General features: G+C 45.8%; 2 protein-coding genes across 8 annotated transcripts; both read right to left on the reverse strand.

The window, feature by feature from the left end:
- Positions 1 to 598: 598 nt before the first annotated feature.
- sh2d5 (SH2 domain containing 5) lies at positions 599 to 8,226 on the reverse strand. 7 transcript variants are annotated; one of them, XM_029247625.1, is made up of 10 exons: positions 7,979 to 8,226; positions 6,530 to 6,809; positions 6,164 to 6,244; positions 5,425 to 5,499; positions 4,889 to 5,035; positions 4,588 to 4,788; positions 3,790 to 3,970; positions 3,115 to 3,220; positions 1,839 to 1,998; positions 599 to 1,614 (listed from the first exon to the last, which is right to left on the reverse strand). In XM_029247625.1, exons 2-10 carry the CDS (start codon positions 6,581 to 6,583, stop codon positions 1,441 to 1,443), a joined length of 1,179 nt encoding a protein of 392 aa, XP_029103458.1. In that variant the 5' UTR covers positions 6,584 to 6,809; positions 7,979 to 8,226; the 3' UTR covers positions 599 to 1,440. The 7 variants fall into 7 exon arrangements, with proteins under 7 accessions (XP_029103458.1, XP_018580853.1, XP_018580852.1 ...); XM_018725337.2 differs by lacking the exon at positions 7,979 to 8,226 and adding an exon at positions 7,461 to 7,958 and having other exon boundaries at positions 4,907 to 5,035; XM_018725336.2 differs by lacking the exon at positions 7,979 to 8,226 and adding an exon at positions 7,461 to 7,957 and having other exon boundaries at positions 6,530 to 6,737.
- Positions 8,227 to 9,106: 880 nt separating this feature from the next.
- hp1bp3 (heterochromatin protein 1, binding protein 3) lies at positions 9,107 to 19,509 on the reverse strand. The gene is made up of 12 exons (XM_018725248.2): positions 19,363 to 19,509; positions 18,475 to 18,553; positions 17,215 to 17,419; positions 16,570 to 16,720; positions 15,298 to 15,441; positions 15,047 to 15,112; positions 14,714 to 14,832; positions 14,403 to 14,493; positions 13,776 to 13,935; positions 13,337 to 13,448; positions 12,575 to 12,712; positions 9,107 to 10,481 (listed from the first exon to the last, which is right to left on the reverse strand). Exons 2-12 carry the CDS (start codon positions 18,542 to 18,544, stop codon positions 10,046 to 10,048), a joined length of 1,692 nt encoding a protein of 563 aa, XP_018580764.1. The 5' UTR covers positions 18,545 to 18,553; positions 19,363 to 19,509; the 3' UTR covers positions 9,107 to 10,045.
- Between the last annotated feature and the right edge of the window lie 1,960 nt (positions 19,510 to 21,469).

A 21,469-nucleotide genomic window follows, 5' to 3' on the forward strand; every position in this document is an offset into this window, starting at 1 on the left:
AGGGGCCGTCGTTAAATACTGCTTATAAGGTCCCAAATTATGCGAGAAAATTGCTTTCTTTCTTCCCCTACTTCTGACTTAATAAAGCTAAACACTGTTGTACCCTGTTTAAGAGCAAGACAAGAATCCTAAAAAAAAAAAAAAACAAGGTAGCATTGACTTTTGGTGTCATAAATAGTGTACTAGCTTTAGTTGTAAATTACCATCACAAATACAAACCACAAGCCAGTATCAGTAACAGTGGATGTCAGTCATTCCAGTTCTTTCTTTCTCATACTGCCTGGTTTCCCCATTTATGTTTCATAGCTCCAAATCAGTGTTGTTCTGTGTTCCCCCGAGAAACAGAAGTTCTTTCATTGTTAAAATGTTCATATTAAACATGTTGTGACAAGAGAGCCGCAAGCACACCCAGTGAAATCCATGTAATCCGAGTAATCCTTCTATTACTCGTCCGAGTTTATAAAGACAGATGTACATTTGCGACTGATGTAGATATGACCAGTTGCAAATTTGTGATTATTTATTATTAATCACATCTACAAAATACATTGTGTTAGATATGACAATCAAGGACAGACACCATGAATGACCACTTATTCTGACAGTTGGTTTTTATTGTTGCCTGAAGAGGTTTTTAGTAGTTTGTGATACAAAGGATACAATCATAAACACGTCAGTCTTCCTTAATATAGCAAGAAACATTTTCTTTCACAATGCATTAAAATTAAAAATATACACAAAATAATTAACTTGAGTAGCAGTGTATCAGCACAGTATGTTTAAAATGAACTGCAGGCTTTTGAACAGACCATCAGTTCGAATGCAGCCACTCATCATGCAGTTGCAGGTGACATGGACATGAATCACAGCTGATGCAGGGAGGGTACAGGCACTGGCAGACAAATTCTGGAGCACCGCATAGACTTTAGTTTGTATTAAAACCACACTGCTGCAAAAGAAGTTACACCATCTTTGTGAGTAAGGAGCAGCTGTTTTACAAACTACAAGAAAAATGCAAATAAAAGGAGTGAGTATCCCCAAGTTCCACCCAGTAAGAGGGTTAACACATTGGTACACAGCCTGCAGTCAGACTGCTGAAAACACAAACACTTCTGTGAGCAGAACTCCACTCCAAACTGTTCTCCCAGAGGTAGAAGCAGCATTGAGGCTGACTTTTCAACTGAAGTGGAAAGGGATCACATTTGCTTATGTTTAATACTAGTGTATAAAGCTCTGTATGGACTGAATTCTCAGAACCCTGTAATCTATCAACCAGGCAAACTGTTTCTTCGTCTGTCTGAAAATGTACATCAAGACAGCATTTTCGTGACCAATGGACTGCAATCTCACACTGAGAACTCACTCATCTCCTGGTCATGTAAATCAAATCAATAGTGATTAAAGACAAGCACCACACCTTGTCATTTCCGTGCAATCTTGCTACACATTAACTGGGACCTTACTTGTGCTGAAAGTCAGGGCTTTTCCAATGTTCTCATCCCACTCGTAGCAATGGTTAACGCGAGCGTAGCTCAGTGGGCACTCCAGCTCCCCCATGAACTCATGGTAGTGCTCGACCAAGGCAGCAATGGTGTCAAACTCTTTGTGACAATTCTAACAAGAGGAGAAAAAGTGAACACATGTCAGTCAGCGAAAACCAACATATTGGCTCATCATAGCACGCATTATTTTGAACAAAGTTTATAGGATGCAACTTGCACTTTGTATCAGTAGGCGTACACTGGTGACAAATAGTGCAGGACCTACTTGTACTGTAACAAATATTGTGTAAACTGCCATTATGCTTTTGGGCTAAGGAACAATAGAAACTTCCCCACCTGAAGTAGGTATTTTCCTTTACTAGTTTTGTTGATTTTGTATGTGACCAGGCCGGAGGGGCAGCGTACAGTCAAGGACCCACACCCAGGTGCCGTGGCCTGAGAGGAGAGGAGGAACGAGCCTAGGACGTCGTCCTCCAGCAGAGAAGAGCTGCTCGCACTGGAATACAGACACAGGAAGTCACGCGGGGCTCTGCAGTCTTGCAGTGCATGGTGTGATCTCGCCCCCACAACCCCTGATTCCCCAGCAGTTTTTCTGCTCGTGATGGCCACTGTGGCCTCCAAATACAAGAAATGTTGCCAAGGCAGTCATAATGGAGTCCAAATGCTGATTCATGCACTGCATGAGGTTGTCATCGGCAGCAGCATCAAGGACTCGCAATAAGAACGACAACAATGGACTGCATTTGTTACATAAGTGTTCATCCAGCTCTCAAAGCACACTTTATTTACCATGGCATGGCAACAAATCTATGACTGAAAGCTCATCACACATCAACTTTTTATTAAAGGAATTATGAAAGCTAAGTAACACACTAGGCATGATGATATTTGACATGGTTTCTTCCCGCTATAGCGCGGGAAGGAAACTGGGCAGGGGCAACAAAACTGTGAACACTACTCTGGGTGACAAGCAGGTGATGCAGGTAGTAGCAGTGCTTCACAGCACCTGAGCTCTGCATTCTCATATAGGTTTGAATTCAATCTAGGAGGACTTTATATGTTCTCACAGTGTTCTTGCTGGTTTAATGACAGTGCTCCAGTTCTCTCACAATCCAGAGACATGTTTCACGTGCACCGGTGACTCGTAATTGGCTGTAGTGTATTTGTGACTCAATGAGTGTCTGTGATTGCTCTACTATGTAAATGGGTGAATGTTTGAAGTATGTCACTTTGGACAATGCTATCAGCTAAACAGCAATTTGTTGTCATTGTACATTGATTTTGGGGGGGGGGTCTGCTAAATAAATAAATGTAAGTGTTGGTAAAGTGTCATGGGATCACTTATAATGACAGGGAGATAGGATGTTGACTCTAGCCTTTAAAACATAGCGTCATCTTTTCTGCGCTAGGACTTTGGTCTTTTATTTGGTACAGGTGGAAGAGCACAACTTATTAATGCTCCACAACATCTCAAAGGGTGACCTAATCAAAGAATGAGGGAATCACTGGAAGGAAGCACATCTGTTGCTAGCTCTATTTCCTCAACCTAACACCCTTCCCAGGTACAAAAGAGGTGTAAAAGTGATACATATACACACATGAGGGCACTGACCTAGAGATGCCAGCACAGCACCACACAGCTTCTGCAAGGGCTTCTTCTGTCTCAGCCAGGCTGGGGGATCGGCCCCTTGGAACAGCCTGGCTTTCCCTCCTCTTTCCTGTTTCACACAGAATCAGGAAGGATTCTTGTCATTCCAAGAGGACAACATTCTCAGGGTCTTCTGGTGAGGCTATTTCTGTATTAATGTGTTCAAGAAGCCCTCGGATCCCCAAAGGGAAGACTTCCACCAAAATAAATGTCCTTCACTGGAGACTCACAGTGGATGAAAAGCACTCACTGAGGAGCAAAGGGATGAAAAAGACATAGTTCTTAATGAAAAGCCAACACACTGCTATGAGAGCCACCACAAGCCTCTGGGTTTGTGTTTAATACACAGTCTTGTGGCAAGCTCAAATTGAAGACAGGGATCACCTCTCATGGGTGTGTGTGGCTGTAGAGAATCCCGTAATGCACCATTTCCAGCTTGTGACAATTCTCAAGCGATTCAAAAGTACACTCTGCCAATGGCTAACATGAATTAAAGTTTCATGCAGCATTTCCAAATGTTACACAGGTTCAGTGCTGTATTACACAGGTAAGACAAAGGTTACACAGCATACTGATAGTGTATGTTTTCCTCTGATTAGGCTGTTGGTGCTCTGACTGCTCTTGGCTGACGAGGCCCACCTTGTGATAAGTTGAGCTGATTTTCCATGCTTCGCTGCTTGTGGGAGGTGTAAGTAAAAGAACGATATGCCCCGGAGCGCAGCACTTTGTTTCTGATAGCTTTCTTGCGCACCAGGATGGGAGAAGAGGTGGGGCCCTCCTCTGGGCTGCTTGGTTGCTCATCACTGTGCTGGGAGGGGGGCTGTCCAAGGAGGCAGTCAAGAAGAGTCATTCAAATTTAATAAGAATTTAGAATGAAAAACAACCTCTATATTTAGCAGCGTATGATTTCTTAACATTAGAAACCTCATCTTTTCCAGTGTTTCAGTGCTGAAGCAATGCTGAAAATGTACAGCTGTTATTACAGCAATATTTACTCATACACACACACAAAATGAATACACATAATAGTAACAATAACAGCAATAAGACACAACCTTGAATGCCATGAAAAAGCAATTGTTTTGCTCCGATAATCAGCAGTTTGCCTTTCTTGATCAGGAAGGCTTTTGTTACTGATTGACAGGACGCAAGTAACTGAACCTACAGGGAGGGATCTGAGGTGCGTGTTAGAGGTTGGGCAGACTTCCTTTGTGTTTCCCAGCAGTGGATTGCTCCTTTACATTTTATGTCAACTCCCGCAGAACAGCCAAGGCTAAGGGCAAACAGACAAGTTTGGACAGAGTTGCCTCCACCCACAACTTACATCAGCAGTGGGGGTAGGGGTTCACTGTGCTACCATAATGAAGCCACTCATAAACTCCTGTGCCATCACACATAAAAACACAGTATCAACTCGAGGGCTCTGTGTAAGCTGACCTTTTCCCCTGACAGAAGTCCCAGCATGGGGGCCCTCCGGAAAGACACCAGGGCACTGACACTAAGGGGGAAACCCTGGTTGAGCAGGGATGGAGCGGGGGTTGGCAGGGGGCTCGCTGATTGCCCTTCAGCTTCCTCTGGATTCTTCTGCAGGTACAACAGCTGGAAGCAGCGGCACAACAGCACATTCAGAAACTGGGCCTGCGGTTTAACAGACAAATGGGAAAGGGGATCATGACAGGTCAGTTGTTTGTAACTTGAACGACGAAGCTGACACAAAACCTAGTGCGGCAATTCTTACTGCTCGAGCGTGTCTCGCCTTGAAGAGGTGGCAGTAGAGCTGGGTGTCAAGACTCCCGGGGTTGTGGGAGACGAAAGCAAACTGCTCATCTGAGGGGCAGGTGGTGGAGAGGGAGATCCTGCGCAGTGCGTGGGCCATCAGCAAGGTCTGGGGACATAGCGAGAAAACCGAGACCACACAGTCTGAACCATGCCTGGCTCCTGCAATTAAAGTTATGGTAAGGTGGATATATTGTATATCAGTCTTAAATCTCACAGTTGTGCATATGGAGGTTATAATCACATTAGCGTTAAACCTTTAACTAGGAGCAAACACACACTTTCGAATCAATGACGTTTTATATACGTAGCTACTGTGCCAAAATGCAAACAGTACCCCCAAATCTTTTTTCACTCAGTACTGTATTCAGCATACAGTATGAGATCAAAGGCAAGAACACACTAAAGTATAACACAAAGCAATTCCTGACCCATTCATACCATTTTAAAAAAAAGGATTATAGGCTGAAGTCCCCTATAGAGAAATGTGGGCCTCACCATTTCATCCTCATCATACATCTTCACCCCTTTGATGGAGAATTTTAAGGAGACCGACCTCCGCCTGGGGCAAGTCTGTAAGAGAAAACAAAAAAAAAGTGGGTGATACTTTATTACTTCTAATTTAAGGTAGAAGAGTAGCAGGAGACCTAGCAGTTATGAGCATAAACTCCTTCAGTCAGGTTACAAGAGAAGAACCTGGTCTCTAAGTCCCAAGATGCAATATGGTACTATATGCCTGAGAAAGGTAGTTTACTTCTCTCTGTAATACAGTACATTAAGCCATATGAAGGGATCATGTTGTGAGTCCTTTGGCAAAGGCATGGGTTAAGCACTTAGTTTTGAGTATCTTGTAGTTTACCATCAAAGGCACACAAATTATTATCTGCTTAGTTGATGCTTTTAGCCAAAGCATCTTACAGATTTTTATCCATTTACAGGGCAGATTATTTTTCCAGAGCAATTCAGGGCAAGCACTTTTCTCAAGGGAACTACAGGAGGAGTGGAATTTGAACTAGTAACCTTCATGTTTAAGGTCCACTTCCTTATCTGTTATGATACCTGCTGTCCCACAGACAGTATAGTGTTCTGCCACTGGCATTAGAGAATTTGCATGATCCCTGTTCTAGATTAGCAGGACAAAGGGCTTGGCCTAAATAAATGGCCCAGAGTAAAACACGTACCATCACACGGAACCAACAAGACAGGATACACACGCGGCACTCACTGCTGCACCCACCTTGAGAAACTGCAGCTGTCTGTGTAGCAGCTGGATCTGGTCATCCAGGCAGCAGTCATCCACGGGGAAGGACCCCACGTACTGCACCGAGGACAGAGGTCAGGGGTTAGACTGGCTGTGGGGGGGTTCTCCGGGATCTATTCCAAATACCCCAGAGAAGTGACAAGCAGCAAAGCTCTGTGAAGACCTGAATTAGCCAAAATGAAGGCAGAGGAAGGGAGCAGGAGCAGCTGGATGACCAAAGTATGTGTGCCCACTCACCGCCCGGGGAATGTGCCACTTGTCAGCACACACAGGTCCACACATAAGGTAAATAGGACTGAAGTTCGCGGAAAGTGGTGAGGGAAACACGGAAGGAGCCCATACCTCGGCCGATCTCGTCACAGTTCCATCTTCTTCTGCGGCTGCTGTCTCGCCCATCCCCGGGCTGACGGCTCTCCTTTCGGACACCTCTGTCCAAGGGGATGTGGAACGATCGGGGCCGCTGTGGGTGGGTGGCTGTCCACTGCGGAGGGGCGCCTCTGCCTGCCTGCCTGCCTGCCTGCCCGCACGTGTAGGCTGCGACTGGCGGGCGCTGCGCGTGCAGCAGCAGGGAGCGCGGAGGCGCAGAAGCGAAAGTGAGCGCGAGCCCCGAGTGCGAATCCTCCTGACGCGAAACAACTAGTAAAGACACTGTTCACTTCCGAATCAAACTCGTTCGAAAAATAACTATAAAAGAAGCCCGCGTAGTTTTCAAAATCACTTTTTATAAAATACACAAAGAACACGGGCTTTGCAATAAACGTTTCACAAAGTTTTTCGGCAGGTTCATCTTTGAGACCGACACGGCGACAGCGCGAACCAAACTTATCCGTCTAAAACATCCACCGTCGGTGGGATTTGAACCATGTTTTTGAATCACTGACAGTGACTATGTTCGCAAGTTCTCCGGCTTACCAAATTTAGTGCACCCGGAGGAGTCCTGTTTCGGTTTCCCTCACATTTCTGTACAGCGATTAAAATTACTATAACCGTTTCCAGAAGGGAAGTTTGAAAGCGATACTTCAGCCCACGTTACCAAAACCTCCTCCTGAAGTAGACCGCATAGTTTCTAAAAGTCTACATTTTAGTCAGTTTCATATGGAAAAAACACGTCTAAGTGTATTATTATATACGTAAATAACCCCCAGATTGCGGTTCCCCACTGAAAGTACAAATTTCAGATCTGACGGTTCGAACGCAGTAAAAGCGTTCACAGACGCGGCGGAGACGCACCAAGCCATTCCAGTGCACGAGCAAAGGGCGAATAATAACTTACTTTAATAGCGCACTGTACAGCTGCACACGGCTCCACAAAGACGGACCCGCATCTCAGCGGAGAGACTGGCAGGACAGCTGTGTCCCAGCGCGAGCTCCTCACCACCGCGCCCCCCCGTGACGTCACAGCGGGGAGACGCCAACGCGCAGCGCAACCCAACCGTCTCCTCACTCCTGTACCCGCCGAAACGTGCGGCTGGGCTTGTCCGAAGAGACCACAGTCAACCTCACAATGATTCATTCATTCATTCATTCATTCACCTCGGTAGGTTTACTGCATCAGCTCAGGGTAAGTACCTTGACTACAACAGGACTGAATTTGGAACCTAGGACCCTGAGATTTTACGGCAATAATCACCGTGCTGTCCCCAGGTGAAGTCCACCACCACATGATTATCATAATCATCACTACACATACCAGTCCAGGCTCTGAATTTACAACACAGTTCTCTAGTAAAGGGCAGGTGTCGTCGTGTTTTGAGATGCTGCCTTGGACCTGGACCCAGGTTTGAATCCTACCTCCTGGTACCCCTGAGAAAGGTTATCCCGAGTCGTGTTAAGAAGTATAACCCAGTTGTGTAAATGGGTAAATCATTGCAAGTAGCATCCTAATAAGAAGGTGTCAGAGACAGCAATAAACAATGTAATGTGAAAAAAAAGTGTGTGGGATTAACCCTCCCTTTCCCGGACAGGTGTATTCACTGGACTCTACAATAGTGGACTGCACATTTCACTGGGACACAGACAGACACGAGGCAATAACGCGCACACACATTTTCAGAACCGCTTGTCCCATACGGGGTTACGGAGCCTACCCGGTAACACAGGGCATAAGGCCAGAGGGGGAGGGGACACGCCCAGGACGGGACGCCAGTCCGTCGCAAGGCACCCCAAGCAGGACTCGAACCCCAGACCCACCGGAGAGCAGGACTGTGGTTCAATCCACTGCGCCACCGCACCCCCCAGGCAATAACGCGTCACATGAAACATGAACAAGATTAACATTCGGCAGCACAAACACGCTCTTAACTCATCCCGCACCGGGGAACATGAATTTGGGATTATTACTTTAAAAAAGAAAAAACGCAATGCTCTCCTTGTCACGCTAAAAACATTACGACTTTCCGAGAATTTGAGAGCGTCACGTGACGCGCTGATCCCCACGCTGTCACGTGGTATCACGGGAACGTCTATGTACCCCCCCCCAACCACCTCCTCCATAGCGCTCATTGTTCACATTCATGAAGTGAGCTTCACAGACAGGAAGCGGCGTTTACACCTTCGTCGTGTCCTGTCCTGTCGGACGAGAACGGAATCTTTTTAATGCGCCAAACGGGAGTTATTGCCGCTCTTGTATGATCTTGATCTACCGTGAAGGAATATTAATACACCAAAAAGCACGAGCTCCCTCACAGGTACTGGTGCGCAAAATCAACCCTGAATTTGAAACAATGAATCTCAGTCCAGTTTTAGCCACAATAAAAATAGTACAACACCGATTTTACTGAACATCCGCATGGATGTAATATTAACAATATAATTGCATAAAGGTTTCACACTGGATTTTGTACTTTTATTGGCCATTCAATTTACCTTCCACGTTTCCTACTTTCTGAAAATCAAGATTTGAGGAAATGAATCAAATACAAATATAGTCACTTTATTAATGACTAAAGAAAAAAGCATCACAAATGAAGGGCACAGGCATGCAGGGTATGAGTGAATGTTTGTATGAGCAAAGCACGTTTTAGAAGCAAAATTATGCAGTCATTCACTAGCACATGGAAAACGGCTGCTGCTCCCCCCCCCCACTAATTTGATTGGGATCACGATCTGTATTTTATACATACATTAACCAAATACTTCTTGAAGACCTGATTTACATACATTTTCAGACTACCAAAGACTTAATGTCCACCCATTTGCATCACAGAAGTGATTCCAACCCAAAATGGTCCAAACACTGCTCTAGCTCCATCACCTTCAAATATTTCTTATGAATTATTACAAAAAAGTTTGTGCTACCACACAAACTGTTGAATCCCCAAACCCAAAATGAGGATGACTCAAGTGTTTTAGAGAGACACTTAGAACAGAACAAGAAATGCAAGTTATTAACACATGAACACAGCTTTACAAAACGGGGGGGGGGGGGGACTTGTACCTATGACAAAGACTCACTGTCTGGGCTCACAAGTTAGTCTTACAAAGCAGGGTCTACTTGCTAAACAAGAATCTGTATACAGGCTAAACTGATAGAAAGTTTTCTTCTATTTATGTGTCAAAAAAGATTGAGTCTATAGCTCCACTAAACACCTACTAATACTTCTCCCCCAGGAAGTTATTTGTAATACTCCACTTTAATTTGAAATCGCTGGGGAACCGAAAAATGAGTCAGGAGTTCGAATGGTCTTAACTTTTGCTTGCGAACTTATGACTTCAGAGAGGGGGGGGGGGGAGAAAAAAAAAAAGGAAAGAAAAAAAAAAAAAAAAAAAGAGACCAAAGGCAGTGAGAGGGAAAGACACTATGGCAAAGCACAGCATTTGAGAGCCAATGTAAACCTTTCACTCTCAGTGCAGTGGTGCTCATTTCTTAGACCTTAGGGACTTGCGCTGTGCAGATTTGGCCTGCACGGCAGACTTGGGGGTAGATTTCTTGGATGGCGCCTTCTTGGGCGCTGGCCGTGTGGGGGCCTTACTCGTCAGTTTCTTGGCGACAAGCGTCTTAGGCTTGCTGGAGCGATCGGCCTTCTCCTTGGCCGTGCTCTTAGTAGGCGGCGCCTTCTTCGCAGGTGGAGCGCTCTTAGCAGGTGCCGCCTTGCTTGCCGAAGCTGCTTTGGCAGCCGGCTTCTTGGCAGGAGCCACTGGCTTCTTGGGGCGTGCAGCGGGCTTCTTGGGGCTGGCTGGAGGTCTCTTGGCCGGAGCGGGCCGTTTGCCCTTGGCCTTCACTCGACTGGCCTGCCAGCTCTTCTTAGCGCGGGGAGGGCGGGGCAACTTGGGAGGCGACCTCTTCTGCTGTTTCCTTAAAACAGTAGTGAAAAGACATGAAGGCTGCTGGTACAAGAAAGAATCCAGAACAATGGTTTCTAAGTGAAATATTCCACCCTGACCCTTTTCTTTGATGCTCAAACCATCTAACCAGGTGCAGCAACAGCTTAGTAGACTTAAACCAGATGTAAAACTGGAAATGATTTTATAATCAGCACTCCCATGCACTTAGCAAGTATTATAGATGAGGGATTTGAAGCAGTATTTATTCATGCACCATCTTAGCCATCATGTACACTACTGTGGCTGGGTGGCACAGTGGTGCAACAATTAGCACTGAAGCCTCACAAAGCCTGGGCTGTGTCCAGATGAAGCTCTAATTCCAGCCATGTTTATGTGGAATTTGCATGTTCCGCCTGTGTCTGAGTAGGTTTCTTCCTCACAGCAAGATGTTTCAGGTGATTTGAAGAACCTAAAGTGCCCAGAGTGTGTGTATGTGTGTTACACTGATCTGCTGTATACACGGGTGAATAACCGTAAGGAACTTTGTGTCACCTATATACTACTTAGTAATCAGAGTGTCACTCTTTGGAGAAAAGCATATGCAACAAAAATCAATAAATGTAACAGTGTAAACAATTTACATTTTATTAAATTACACCTGGAACACATAAGCATTTGGCTTATCTAAGTCATATGCAAATTAGTGTGTACTTTTCCATTAGCAAACTGTCACCAAATCTATCCCCTCATCTGTCTGGGGTCTCCTTTGTAACAACTTTGAAGACACAAAACTGATCATAAATTGTACATGTGACCTTATGAAGAAATTGAACCCATCTGATGTGAAAATGTTTTTGTCCTTAAAACGTCCTGAGATCTATGGGTGGCACAGCGAGCAGCGCTGCTGTTGCATAGCGCCTGGGTGGTGCGAGAGAACGTGGGTTTGATCCCTGCTCAGTCTGTGTGGCGTTTTCATTTTCTCCCCGTGTCTGTGTGGGTTTCCTCCAGGTTCTCCGGTTTCCTCTCACAGTCCAAAGACATGCTGTTCAGGTTCACCCATAGTGTGTGAGTGACAGAGAGTGTGTGTGTGTTCTACTGATGTATGGATGAGTGACCCATTGTAAGTAGTGTATCTAGCAGTGTAAGTGTAAGGTGTGTGGGCTGATAACACTACATAAAGTTCACTGGAAGTTGCTTTGGCGAAAAAAGCATCTGCCAAGTGAATAAATGTAAAATGTATGCAACTACTCCTTGGCCAACACTCGGGGTGTCACTTGGCCCTTTTACTAGATGGACACATACACGCTCTACTCTGGACACCAACAATTCATAAAATCACTCGAGTGAGAAAAGTTTAATTTGCCATTAATACATTTTGATATGTCTCAATTATCCAATTTTTATCCAGCATGCGCTCAAAATGAAAAATAAAGCATAGACCACCGACAAAAGACTGACTGAAAATACACATGTAAAGTTTACATTTGAAACTTTTCTCCAAAGCAAGGTTTATAATGTTAAGGTATGTACAATTATTTACCAATTTATACAGCTGGATATCCCCCCCCAAGCAATTTAGGGTAAGTACCTTGCTCAAGGGTCCTACAGCTGGATGTGGGGAATTGAACCTGTGACCTTTGGGTCCAATGCAGCTGTAACTGCTATACTACCAGCTGCCCCCAGTTGAGTTTACAGTTAAAATTATCTCTTGGGGTGTTAACAGAATTATAGCTAGGACTGTTTTCTATATGTATTTTCAGCATGTTGTACTAAATGCTAAGTAAGTTCAAATTTGCATTGAAAATTTTCAGAGACCTGTATTTCTTTTATTTCATTTAGTATTTATGACTTTATAGTATTTTGCAGTTGTGGTTCATACTTGTATTTGTCTCTTTTTGGAGGATCTTAGTGATATCTTCTGATCACTCCTGAGAAACATTATAACTTGTCAGCCTTGTTTTATATTTGGGGTTGTAATTTTTTTTTTTTTTTTTTTTTTAGAAAAAGATCCTGTCCATATCTGAAACAGACACGTCAGTATTTGAAATGTGAATAGTTACCATTCAGACAATGCTGTTTGCCATCTGACAGACCTCACATTGTAACCGCAGACTAGATACCCACCTTTTCTTTGGAGGAGGTCCTTCATCTTCGTCGGAGTCCTCTTCCTCAGAGTCCCTCTCGTCTGACTCTGAGTCCTCCTGTCTCCTGCGTTTAGATTTCTCCTTTTCTTTATTTTTATCTGGAAACAGCACTGCAGGACTGTTGGAGAGGGTTGGACACGTGATCAAATACACTTCAAAGACTGCCAAAAACATGTGCAGACTGAGCACTTAGATCTATGATCTGATTACTGATGTCACTCAGTCACTTTCACTGACTGCTTTTCAGTGTCACAGTGGTCTGGAGCCTGTCCTGGAATCGCTGGGCAGTACACTCTGGATGGGATGCCAGTCTACTGCAGCTTTGCCCCACACACACACACACACACACACACACACACACACACACACACACACACACACCTATTCACAGTTTACGAGTAATTTAGCATTGCCATTCCACCTGAACTAGATGTCTGTGGGAGGAAACAGCAGCACCCATAGGAAACCCACGCAGACTCCACACAGACTGAGCTGTATTCAAGCCTATGCCCGAACAGCCCAGGTGTAGCGCCATGATTATGTATGTTATATATTTTTTTATACCACTTCCTCCCAACATGACTCCATTAAAACAATTTAACACTGTACGAGGAACTCCAGTCACAATTTTCAAAACCATCTGGACATGTTTGCCAAGACTGTTCAGCACCGCTCCCATGTCACAAAAACACACAGACCACCACCAACATCCAAAACGTAAGAATTCTAACACACCGCCTACCTGGGGTAATAGGGGTAGGAGAGCTGGTAGGACCCATTCAAACCATTGCCAGTAATCTGCTCCATCCAACCCATTTTCTTGCACCTTTGAAGGGTCCTCCTGAGGTTTCCCACTGTTGGAAGAAAATCGGAACCGTTAGTGCTACACCAAGATAATCACAACCCTGTTGACGGGTTAAGTGGCATTTTTTAAGGACATGGACTTATAATCAAAAGTTTACCAGCGTGAACTATTGTTTAGCAAGGCACTTATTATATGATCCAGGAAAGTATCAAAACATGTCTCAACAGACAATTGTAAGTCACTTTGAGATTAAAGTGTTGACTGAGCAACAAAATAAACGACGTGACCTTTTGTTCACATCAGCAGTACAGGACGTAGTCACTACGTGGTCCTGAAGCACGAGAGACGGGCCGCCATCAGCCTTCTTTAGTCTCACCCAGTTTGTAGACCTTGCTGTCCTTGTGTGTTTCCAGCAGGAACTTGCGCAGGGTGGTGATGCTACAAGTCTTGGGCTCATTCATGGCTGTGATGGCTGTCAAGATGGCTTCCTCCAGCTCCCCTCCCTGCAGGAGGGGCTGATCACTTGCCTTCTTCAGCTACAATGCAAAGGAAGTGACCTCGTTAACCGACAGCTGTGCAACATCCCCATTAAACAGTGCGACACCAAACACGGCCGAACAACTACAGATATGAGAGCTTTCAGCGTGAAACGTCTCACAGTAGTCAATATGTTTCAAAATCAGTTTGAACATTTTTGACCATAAGAGATGTATTGAGGTGGTTGAAAATGGTCATCTGCCCCAACCACAGTCACTGCAGACATACATGCCATTTGGCTACTTGTCAATTCAGAAAAATGCTAATCATCGACTTCAATTGTCACCCATTTCAATCACCAGTTCACCTCCGTCAGAATCACCTGTAATCCATAAATAATTCTGATGTGCTTGCAGAAAACTTCATTTTTTTTAAATTCAGCAAACAAAAACAAATTTGGCTCCTTCTAAAAGATCCAAGTACCAACTGAGAGGGGGAGGGGAAAAAAAAAAAAAACGGTTTGAACCTGAAAAGTTCCCGAAGCTCCCTTCCCAGTGATCTGCTCAAGGTGGCCTTTGTCCACAGCTCTCTGCAGGGCACTCTTCAGGAGGTCGGGTCTGTAAAGGAACCAGAGGCTTTTTAATAACAAAAATGACCTCATCAACAAGCATATAGATAAAGTGATGCAACATGGCAAAAGGTTCCCCGTAACAGTAAGTTCTGTTTCAGTTCTTCACCACTAACTTATGTAAAATAACGAATGCATCATCAACCCCTACGGCTCTGTCCTATCACACACACAGCTTCCTCTGACCCCGAAAAGACAATGCGAAGGACCTTTGCTCGATGTTGAACTGAGGGAAGTGCTGCTCCAGATACTTCTTGATGAGGACGTAGGAGGCCTCCTTGGGCTCACACAGACGAGTGATGATGAGCGGCAGCGTGTCTCCCAACGTCTGCAAACAGTTGTAGTGGGAATCATCTTCAGTGCCACTTACTACCTGTTCCCGTCAAACACCGTTAACAAAAAAGGCTTGGACCTTTATCTGCAACTGTCATGCAGCTTTTGATATTCACAATTAACAAGTAGCCATAACAACATTCTATACTCGTTCCAATTTCACACACATGGCTATACTCATCATCACCATCAGCACTACCACCACCTACCTGGTTGCCTGATTTTGGTGACTGCCTGCCAACAGTGAAACTTCCAGAGAATCCCTTCCCCTTCAGCTAGAAGTGACATGAGGTGCATGAGTTACAAAATGAACTCATATCCACATGCATGCTTATACCTGTGACAGCTGGACGCTCACAGGAGATCAAGGATTGAGCGACAATCTGTCCGAGGGCCACTGCTCATAACACTATTCATTGTACCAGATACGTCTGACTAAGAAGAGGACATCAAGTAACACCTGCTTGACAACACCCTTCTCCACCAGTCGCTTTAATGCCTTCCTGATGAGGAATTTCTTCTTGTCCAGCTCCAGGGAGGCATATTTCTTCACAATGTAGTTCCTGATGGCATAGGTGGAAGCTCCAGACTTGTCCTTGCAGGCCTGTGGGAACATGGCAGAGCAGCTGACAAAGCGCTGACTCTGGAACAGAGTTTTGACTTATCAAAAGATGTGTGTTAGTGTGAGTTAAGTTGGCATCACACCCACGTAGAGTACCCAACACAGGAAGGTCACCGAAACTGCATTCATCTGGACTGTTAAGCAAATATTAAACACCTGTCAATCTTTACTGAACCTGTCAGTATTGATCTAACGAAAAGCTCGGAACCAATGGACACAAATTCCGTTTTACTCCACTTTCCAGAAGGCAGTACAATATTATTTATCCAGGCTAAGCAGTTCCCCTCCAGAGCATGCAGGAACAAATGTCACGACTCTACCTGGATTAAATATTTCAGATCAAGGTACTGACTGGCAGATATCACAGTCCAGAGGGTATTTTGGTTTATATTCTGCCTTACAGTGTATCACTCAACCTTGATTGGAATTTTGATTGAATGCACTGTACAAAATAAATTGAATGAAATAAATTGAATGAGAACCCTTCCCCTCTCTGATTTCCCTCTTATTAAGCTTCACTGGCAATCAAATACAAGCTGTACGATTCTGCAAAAAAAAAAAAAAAAAAAAAAAAAAAAAAAAAAAAGAAGCCATTTCTAAATTATTATTGTACATTGAGCTTCTTAACACACGTACAGAATGGAGCCAGAGCGCTGTTCATAAATCATTTTGTTCGTAACTCCAAAGTCACACCTCCAAGCCATAATCCCCAAGTTTAGAAGGCCTGACTTTGGAGTTACGAACAAAATGATAGCCATCCTCCGATTTATTTATGAGTTATGTTAAAAATTTTGGATACAATTACATTAGAGAAACAGCTGGAACAACCCTAAACTTTAATACTCGTATTAGCTTTAAGCTCAATAAAAATTTTAAATGACAAAATTAAGACACATTAAAACTTGTACCCAATGGTGTTGGTCAAGAACACTGACCTAGAGGACAAAAGGTAAGGACACAATGTAAACAGCCTCTGCACAAGTGTGTGCACTTCTATTTAGAAGGACTGCGGTGAAGGGGACTCCATTCAACCAGGTTTACCGTGCAGGAATAAGGCCATTAAAGACATGGAGTTTGAAGCAAGTGGGTGAGTGAGATGGGGGCACAGACCTGGATCGCTTCAATCACTATGTCGTCCACCTTTGGCTGGTTGTACAGGGAAACAGTAGTGGTGCGCTTGCTGAACGACATGGTTGCCCAGGCAGGAATGGTCTTTTTCACCCTTTTCCCCTTTTCTTTTTCTTTCCCAGTGTCCTTCTCCCTGCAATTGTTCCAAGTGATAATGAACATCTTTAAGAAGGTCGCAGTGAACAGGAGCCTATCCCGGAAGCATTGGGCGCAGGGCTGGGCTGGGGGGCGGTACACCCTTGATGCGACAGTCTGGTCCCTCACAGACCTGCCGCACTCACACTCGCACCACAGGCAATTTAGCATTGCCAATCCACCTGAACTGCATGTGTTTGGACTGTGGGAGGAAATGAGAGCACCCAAAGGAATCCCCACAATTACCTCATTCTTCAAATAAAAACAAAAAAATAAGATAACATTTGCCAATGACATATCATCAAGGTATGATTTGGGGCAACCGATTTGTGCTGCAGAAACAATTACCTAGTAAGAGGACAAACTGAGTGAGTGATGGACTGGAATAGAAAAGACACACAAGGCCTGTCAGGAACAGGGCTAAAAAACTGAACAGCTGTTGGGGGCACAGAGTAGCACAAGAGAAGAAAAATTATGAATCGAGCCGCTTACTTCTCTCCTTTCTCCCCTTCGCCACCGTTTTCAGCCTGCTTCTCGTCGCCTTTCTCCTCCGTGTCGGTGGCCTTCACGTTGTCATCCTGTCCTCCTCCTTTCTCCTCCTGGGCTGGAGCGGCAGGGGGTACCTCCTGCTCCTCCCCCGTGGAGGCTGACTCTTCCGAACTGGCGGTGGGCTCCGCCGAGGGAGGGACGGCCTCCTCTGTGAATAGGAAAATGCAGAAAGCGCTCGCTGTGACTGTGAACATAAGGCCTCCACTGAGCCTCCGCCACACAGTAAATCACAGTAGAAGAGTAAAGACAGTAGTGGGGCAGCGCTCAATCCACGCATGATGCCCTTAACATGGGAGCGGTCACATAATAAATACTACTAATTATGATCTTGGGGCGCGGTGGCACAGCGGATGTGGCCGGGTCCTACTCTTTGGTAGGTCTGGGGTTCGAGTCCTGCTTGGGGTTCCCTGTGACGGACTGGCATCCCGTCCTGGGTGTGTCCCCTCCCCCTCCAGCCTTGCGCCCTGTGTTGCTGGGTTAGGCTCCGGCCGCTGCGACCCCACTCGAGGAAAGTAGCTTTAGCCACTGTGTGGAATTATGATCTTTTTATTATTACTCAGTACCTTTATTTAATACAAGGTACCTTTCATTTAACTGTTTATTAGTGAACTTTACAGTAACATCCTTTTCAACAGCAGGGTATAGTTACGCTATCAATTGCAGTAGATCGTGAACTGGTTAGAGATTCCGCCCCCCCTGGACTCAGAGGTCATAGGTTTAAATCTCACCTCCTGCTGTTAATACCCTTGAGCAAGGTATTCACCCTGAATTGCTCTGGCAAAAAATTACCACACCGTATAAAGGGGTAAATCACTGCAAGTCACTGTGCAGAAAAGCGTCGCCTGAAGGAATAAATACAAGTTAAGCTGACCAAGGGCTGTACAGCAGGAGCAGGAACTGAATCAGGGACTTCAGCAAAAGAGTCCTAACCAGTAATTCACTGGCTAGTAATAACAGAAGAATCTTACAATAGAAGCCACCCGGACAGATGGATATTTAGCTGACCTAACAGAGGTCAAAGGTCAACGGTCCTTCTACTCTGATACTTGGTTCTTGACCTGTGAAATCCTGCTTTTCCGACAGGTATTACTCCGGATGGAAATTCCTCCGGCTCCTTTCGCTCAAGCATGGCTTAGAGTACGTTTACTCCAAACCCCACAGCACTGCAGCGTCCAGGAGTCGAACCCAGCACCATCCTCTCACCTCCTTCTGGGGTGGTCTTGGGGGGCGTCTCCTGGGAGGAGGTCCGAGCGGCCGCACGACGGACAGGCATGTCGCAAACCTGAGGGAACAAAGGAGAGGAAAGGAAAGGAAAGGAAAGGAAAGGAATGAGGAGGCGCACGTTGAGTCAAGGGCCCGTTCCACGTTCACGTTCACCACGGGCACGTTGGTTTGTTTGTCTGGCACGTGCACCGCGGCGGCCAATCAGAGCGGCCGCGCATCTGTCATTTCACTGCCCGCATTAACATGAAGCGATGGTGTTCGAAAGCTTCAACAAATGTAAAGGAACACCTTTATGGCACGTAGTAGTCCACATTCCCAAGAGTGCAATTAAACTAAGGAATTTTGTATTATTAAAAAACATAAATAATAAAGGGAATGGACATGCATGAGCGTGTCAAATAAAATTTACATGCGCGAATCTGAGGCGAGACTTTCAAATCAACAGTTCAGGTGATTTACTCATGCAGCTATGGCAAAAAGTGTGCAATAATCGCAGGCTCGGTCTGCACGTTTGGAAAGATGGATTCATGGAAACGGACGTGTCTGCGGGACGAACGAGAGGAGAAACGCTTTGCCGCCGTTCGCAGCTCAGCCGCCTCAACACTTGACATTTGGGTCTTCAGCGAGCGACGGCGCGAAAAGCGTGCCAATGCGGTGCAGCGCATCCCGCGCCGACGAGCAGGAGAAACATGGCCATCTTGTCCCTTTTTTTTTTCCCTGCACGACTCAGTAATGGCGTTGCAATGAGCTGCTCTCAAATGCAAGAAGTTGCAATGGCAGACAAAGCCCCCCAGTGCGCGAGAAGCGCCGCCGTGCACCCCTCGTGATGGCGTAACCCGTTGCGAACGGCCCATTTCTCCAGCTTACCTTTTGTGATATCGTACTAGTCTAATGTTTGTAATCAAACGGTCCCCTCGTCTTTATTTAGAACGGCATCAGTTCGCTCGCTCCGCCCCCTTCGGACGTGCACGTCATCGCGACGTCGCCGCGCTGCGTGCTCCCGCGACGGGCGTGTCCTTTGTTGAAGCGGCTCGTGCGCGGGGGAGCGTGCCGAGTCTCGCGCACGGAGTTGTCGGCGCTGTCGCTTCAGGCGTTCGCGGAGAGCGCTTATTCAGCCCTGTTTTCGAGGGATTTTAGAGTACACATCGTCACAGGTCACGTTAAAATGCTGTTTAGGGACAGCGTGGTCAAAGGAAAGCGTCCGGACTATCCATTCGCAGCAGCAGCGTACATAACGCACAGCGATATAAACATAACCCTCTGCGCACTCTGTTAAACGTTTTCGTATCTGACTCGCTGTACGTTATGTTTCCGCGGATCACCACACACTGAAAGGAATCACATTCATGAATTTTCTTCGTTTCTTCGTCCCAGCTGCTGGTATTACGAGTAACGAAACGCTGAGTGAAGCCGAGCTGCCGGCCTGAGAAGAGCGCGCGTCACCGCCAGGTGACAGTAAAGAGCCGCGCACGTGATCCGGCCGCTGCCACCGCTGGATGGAAACAGCGAAACACTCCGCTCTACTTCACTGTGAAATACAGTATGCCCGTGTGGGGCAACAGTCCTGAAACATTTACATTCACTTAACTGATGCTTTTCTCCAAAACAACTTACAGTGTGAAGCAGCTATGTACAGTTATTTACCAATTTATACAGCTGGGTAATTGTACTAGGGCATTTTAAGGTAAGTAACTTACTCGAGGGTACTACCAGAGATGAGATTTGAATGTGCAACCTTCGGCTCTAAGGTCTAATCACTACACCAGCTCTCCTTTACACCCACCTTGACATCTGTTTTGCATGTCTGCCCACAGTCCTGCCGAGACCTTAAGCTGATGTCCTACCAGACTTTTTCCGTTAACACCCCACACTCAAGCATCGCTCGGGTCCAGCCGGCCCTGGAAGAGCAGATCTTCCCTGCGCAGCTCGCTGTCGCCACCATCTACAGCATGAGTGCTCACCGTCTCCATTTATAGAGCTGGGTAATTTTACCAGATCCATTTATTGCAAGTACCTTGCTCAAGGGTACTACAGCTGGAGGTGGGATTTGAACCTGCAACCTTTCTGTTCAAAGGCTCCAGCTTTAACTACATCATCACCAACTACCGCATTACTACACTGCTCAAAAAAATTAAAGGAACACTTTGAAAACACATCAGATCTCAGTGGGGGGGGGGAATCATGCTGGATATCTCTACTGATAGGGACTGGGTAATGTGTTAGGAACGAAAGGATGCCACATTGTTAGATGGAAATGAAAATTATCAACCTACAGAGGGCTGAATTCAAGGACACCCTGAAAATCAAAGTGAAAAAATGATGCGGCAGGCTAGTCCATTTTGCTGAAATTTCATTGCAGCAACTCAAAATGGTCTTCAGTAGTTTGCATGGCCCCCACGTGCTTGTATGGATGCCTGACGATGTCAGGGCATGCTCCTAATGAGATGACGGATGGGGTGCTGGGGTATTCCCTCCCACATCTGGACCAGGGCATCACTGAGCTCCTGGACAGTCTGAGGTGCAACCTGGCGGCGTCGGATGGACCGAAACATAATGTCCCAGAGGTGTTCTGTTGGATTTAGATCAGGCGAGCGTGTGGGCCATTCAATGGTATCAATTCCTTCATCCTCCAGGAACTGCCTGCATACTCTCGCCACATGAGGCCGGGCATTTTCGTGCACCAGGAGGAACCCAGGACCCACTGCACCAGCGTAGGGTCTGACAATGGGCCCAAGGATTTCATCCCGATACCTAATGGCAGTCAGAGTGCCATTATCTAGCCTGTAGAGGTCTGCGTGTGCCTCCATGGATATGCCTCCCCAGACCATCACTGACCCACCACCAAACCGGTCATGCTGAACGATGTTACAGGCAGCATAACGTTCTCCACGGGCCCTCAGGCCACCCTCATGAAGTCTGTTTTTGATTGTTTGATCAGAGACATTCACACCAGTGGCCTGCTGGAGGTCATTTT

The sequence above is a fragment of the Scleropages formosus genome, chromosome 22 (genome assembly GCF_900964775.1).
Source record: "Scleropages formosus chromosome 22, fSclFor1.1, whole genome shotgun sequence".
Classification (NCBI taxonomy): domain Eukaryota; kingdom Metazoa; phylum Chordata; class Actinopteri; order Osteoglossiformes; family Osteoglossidae; genus Scleropages; species Scleropages formosus.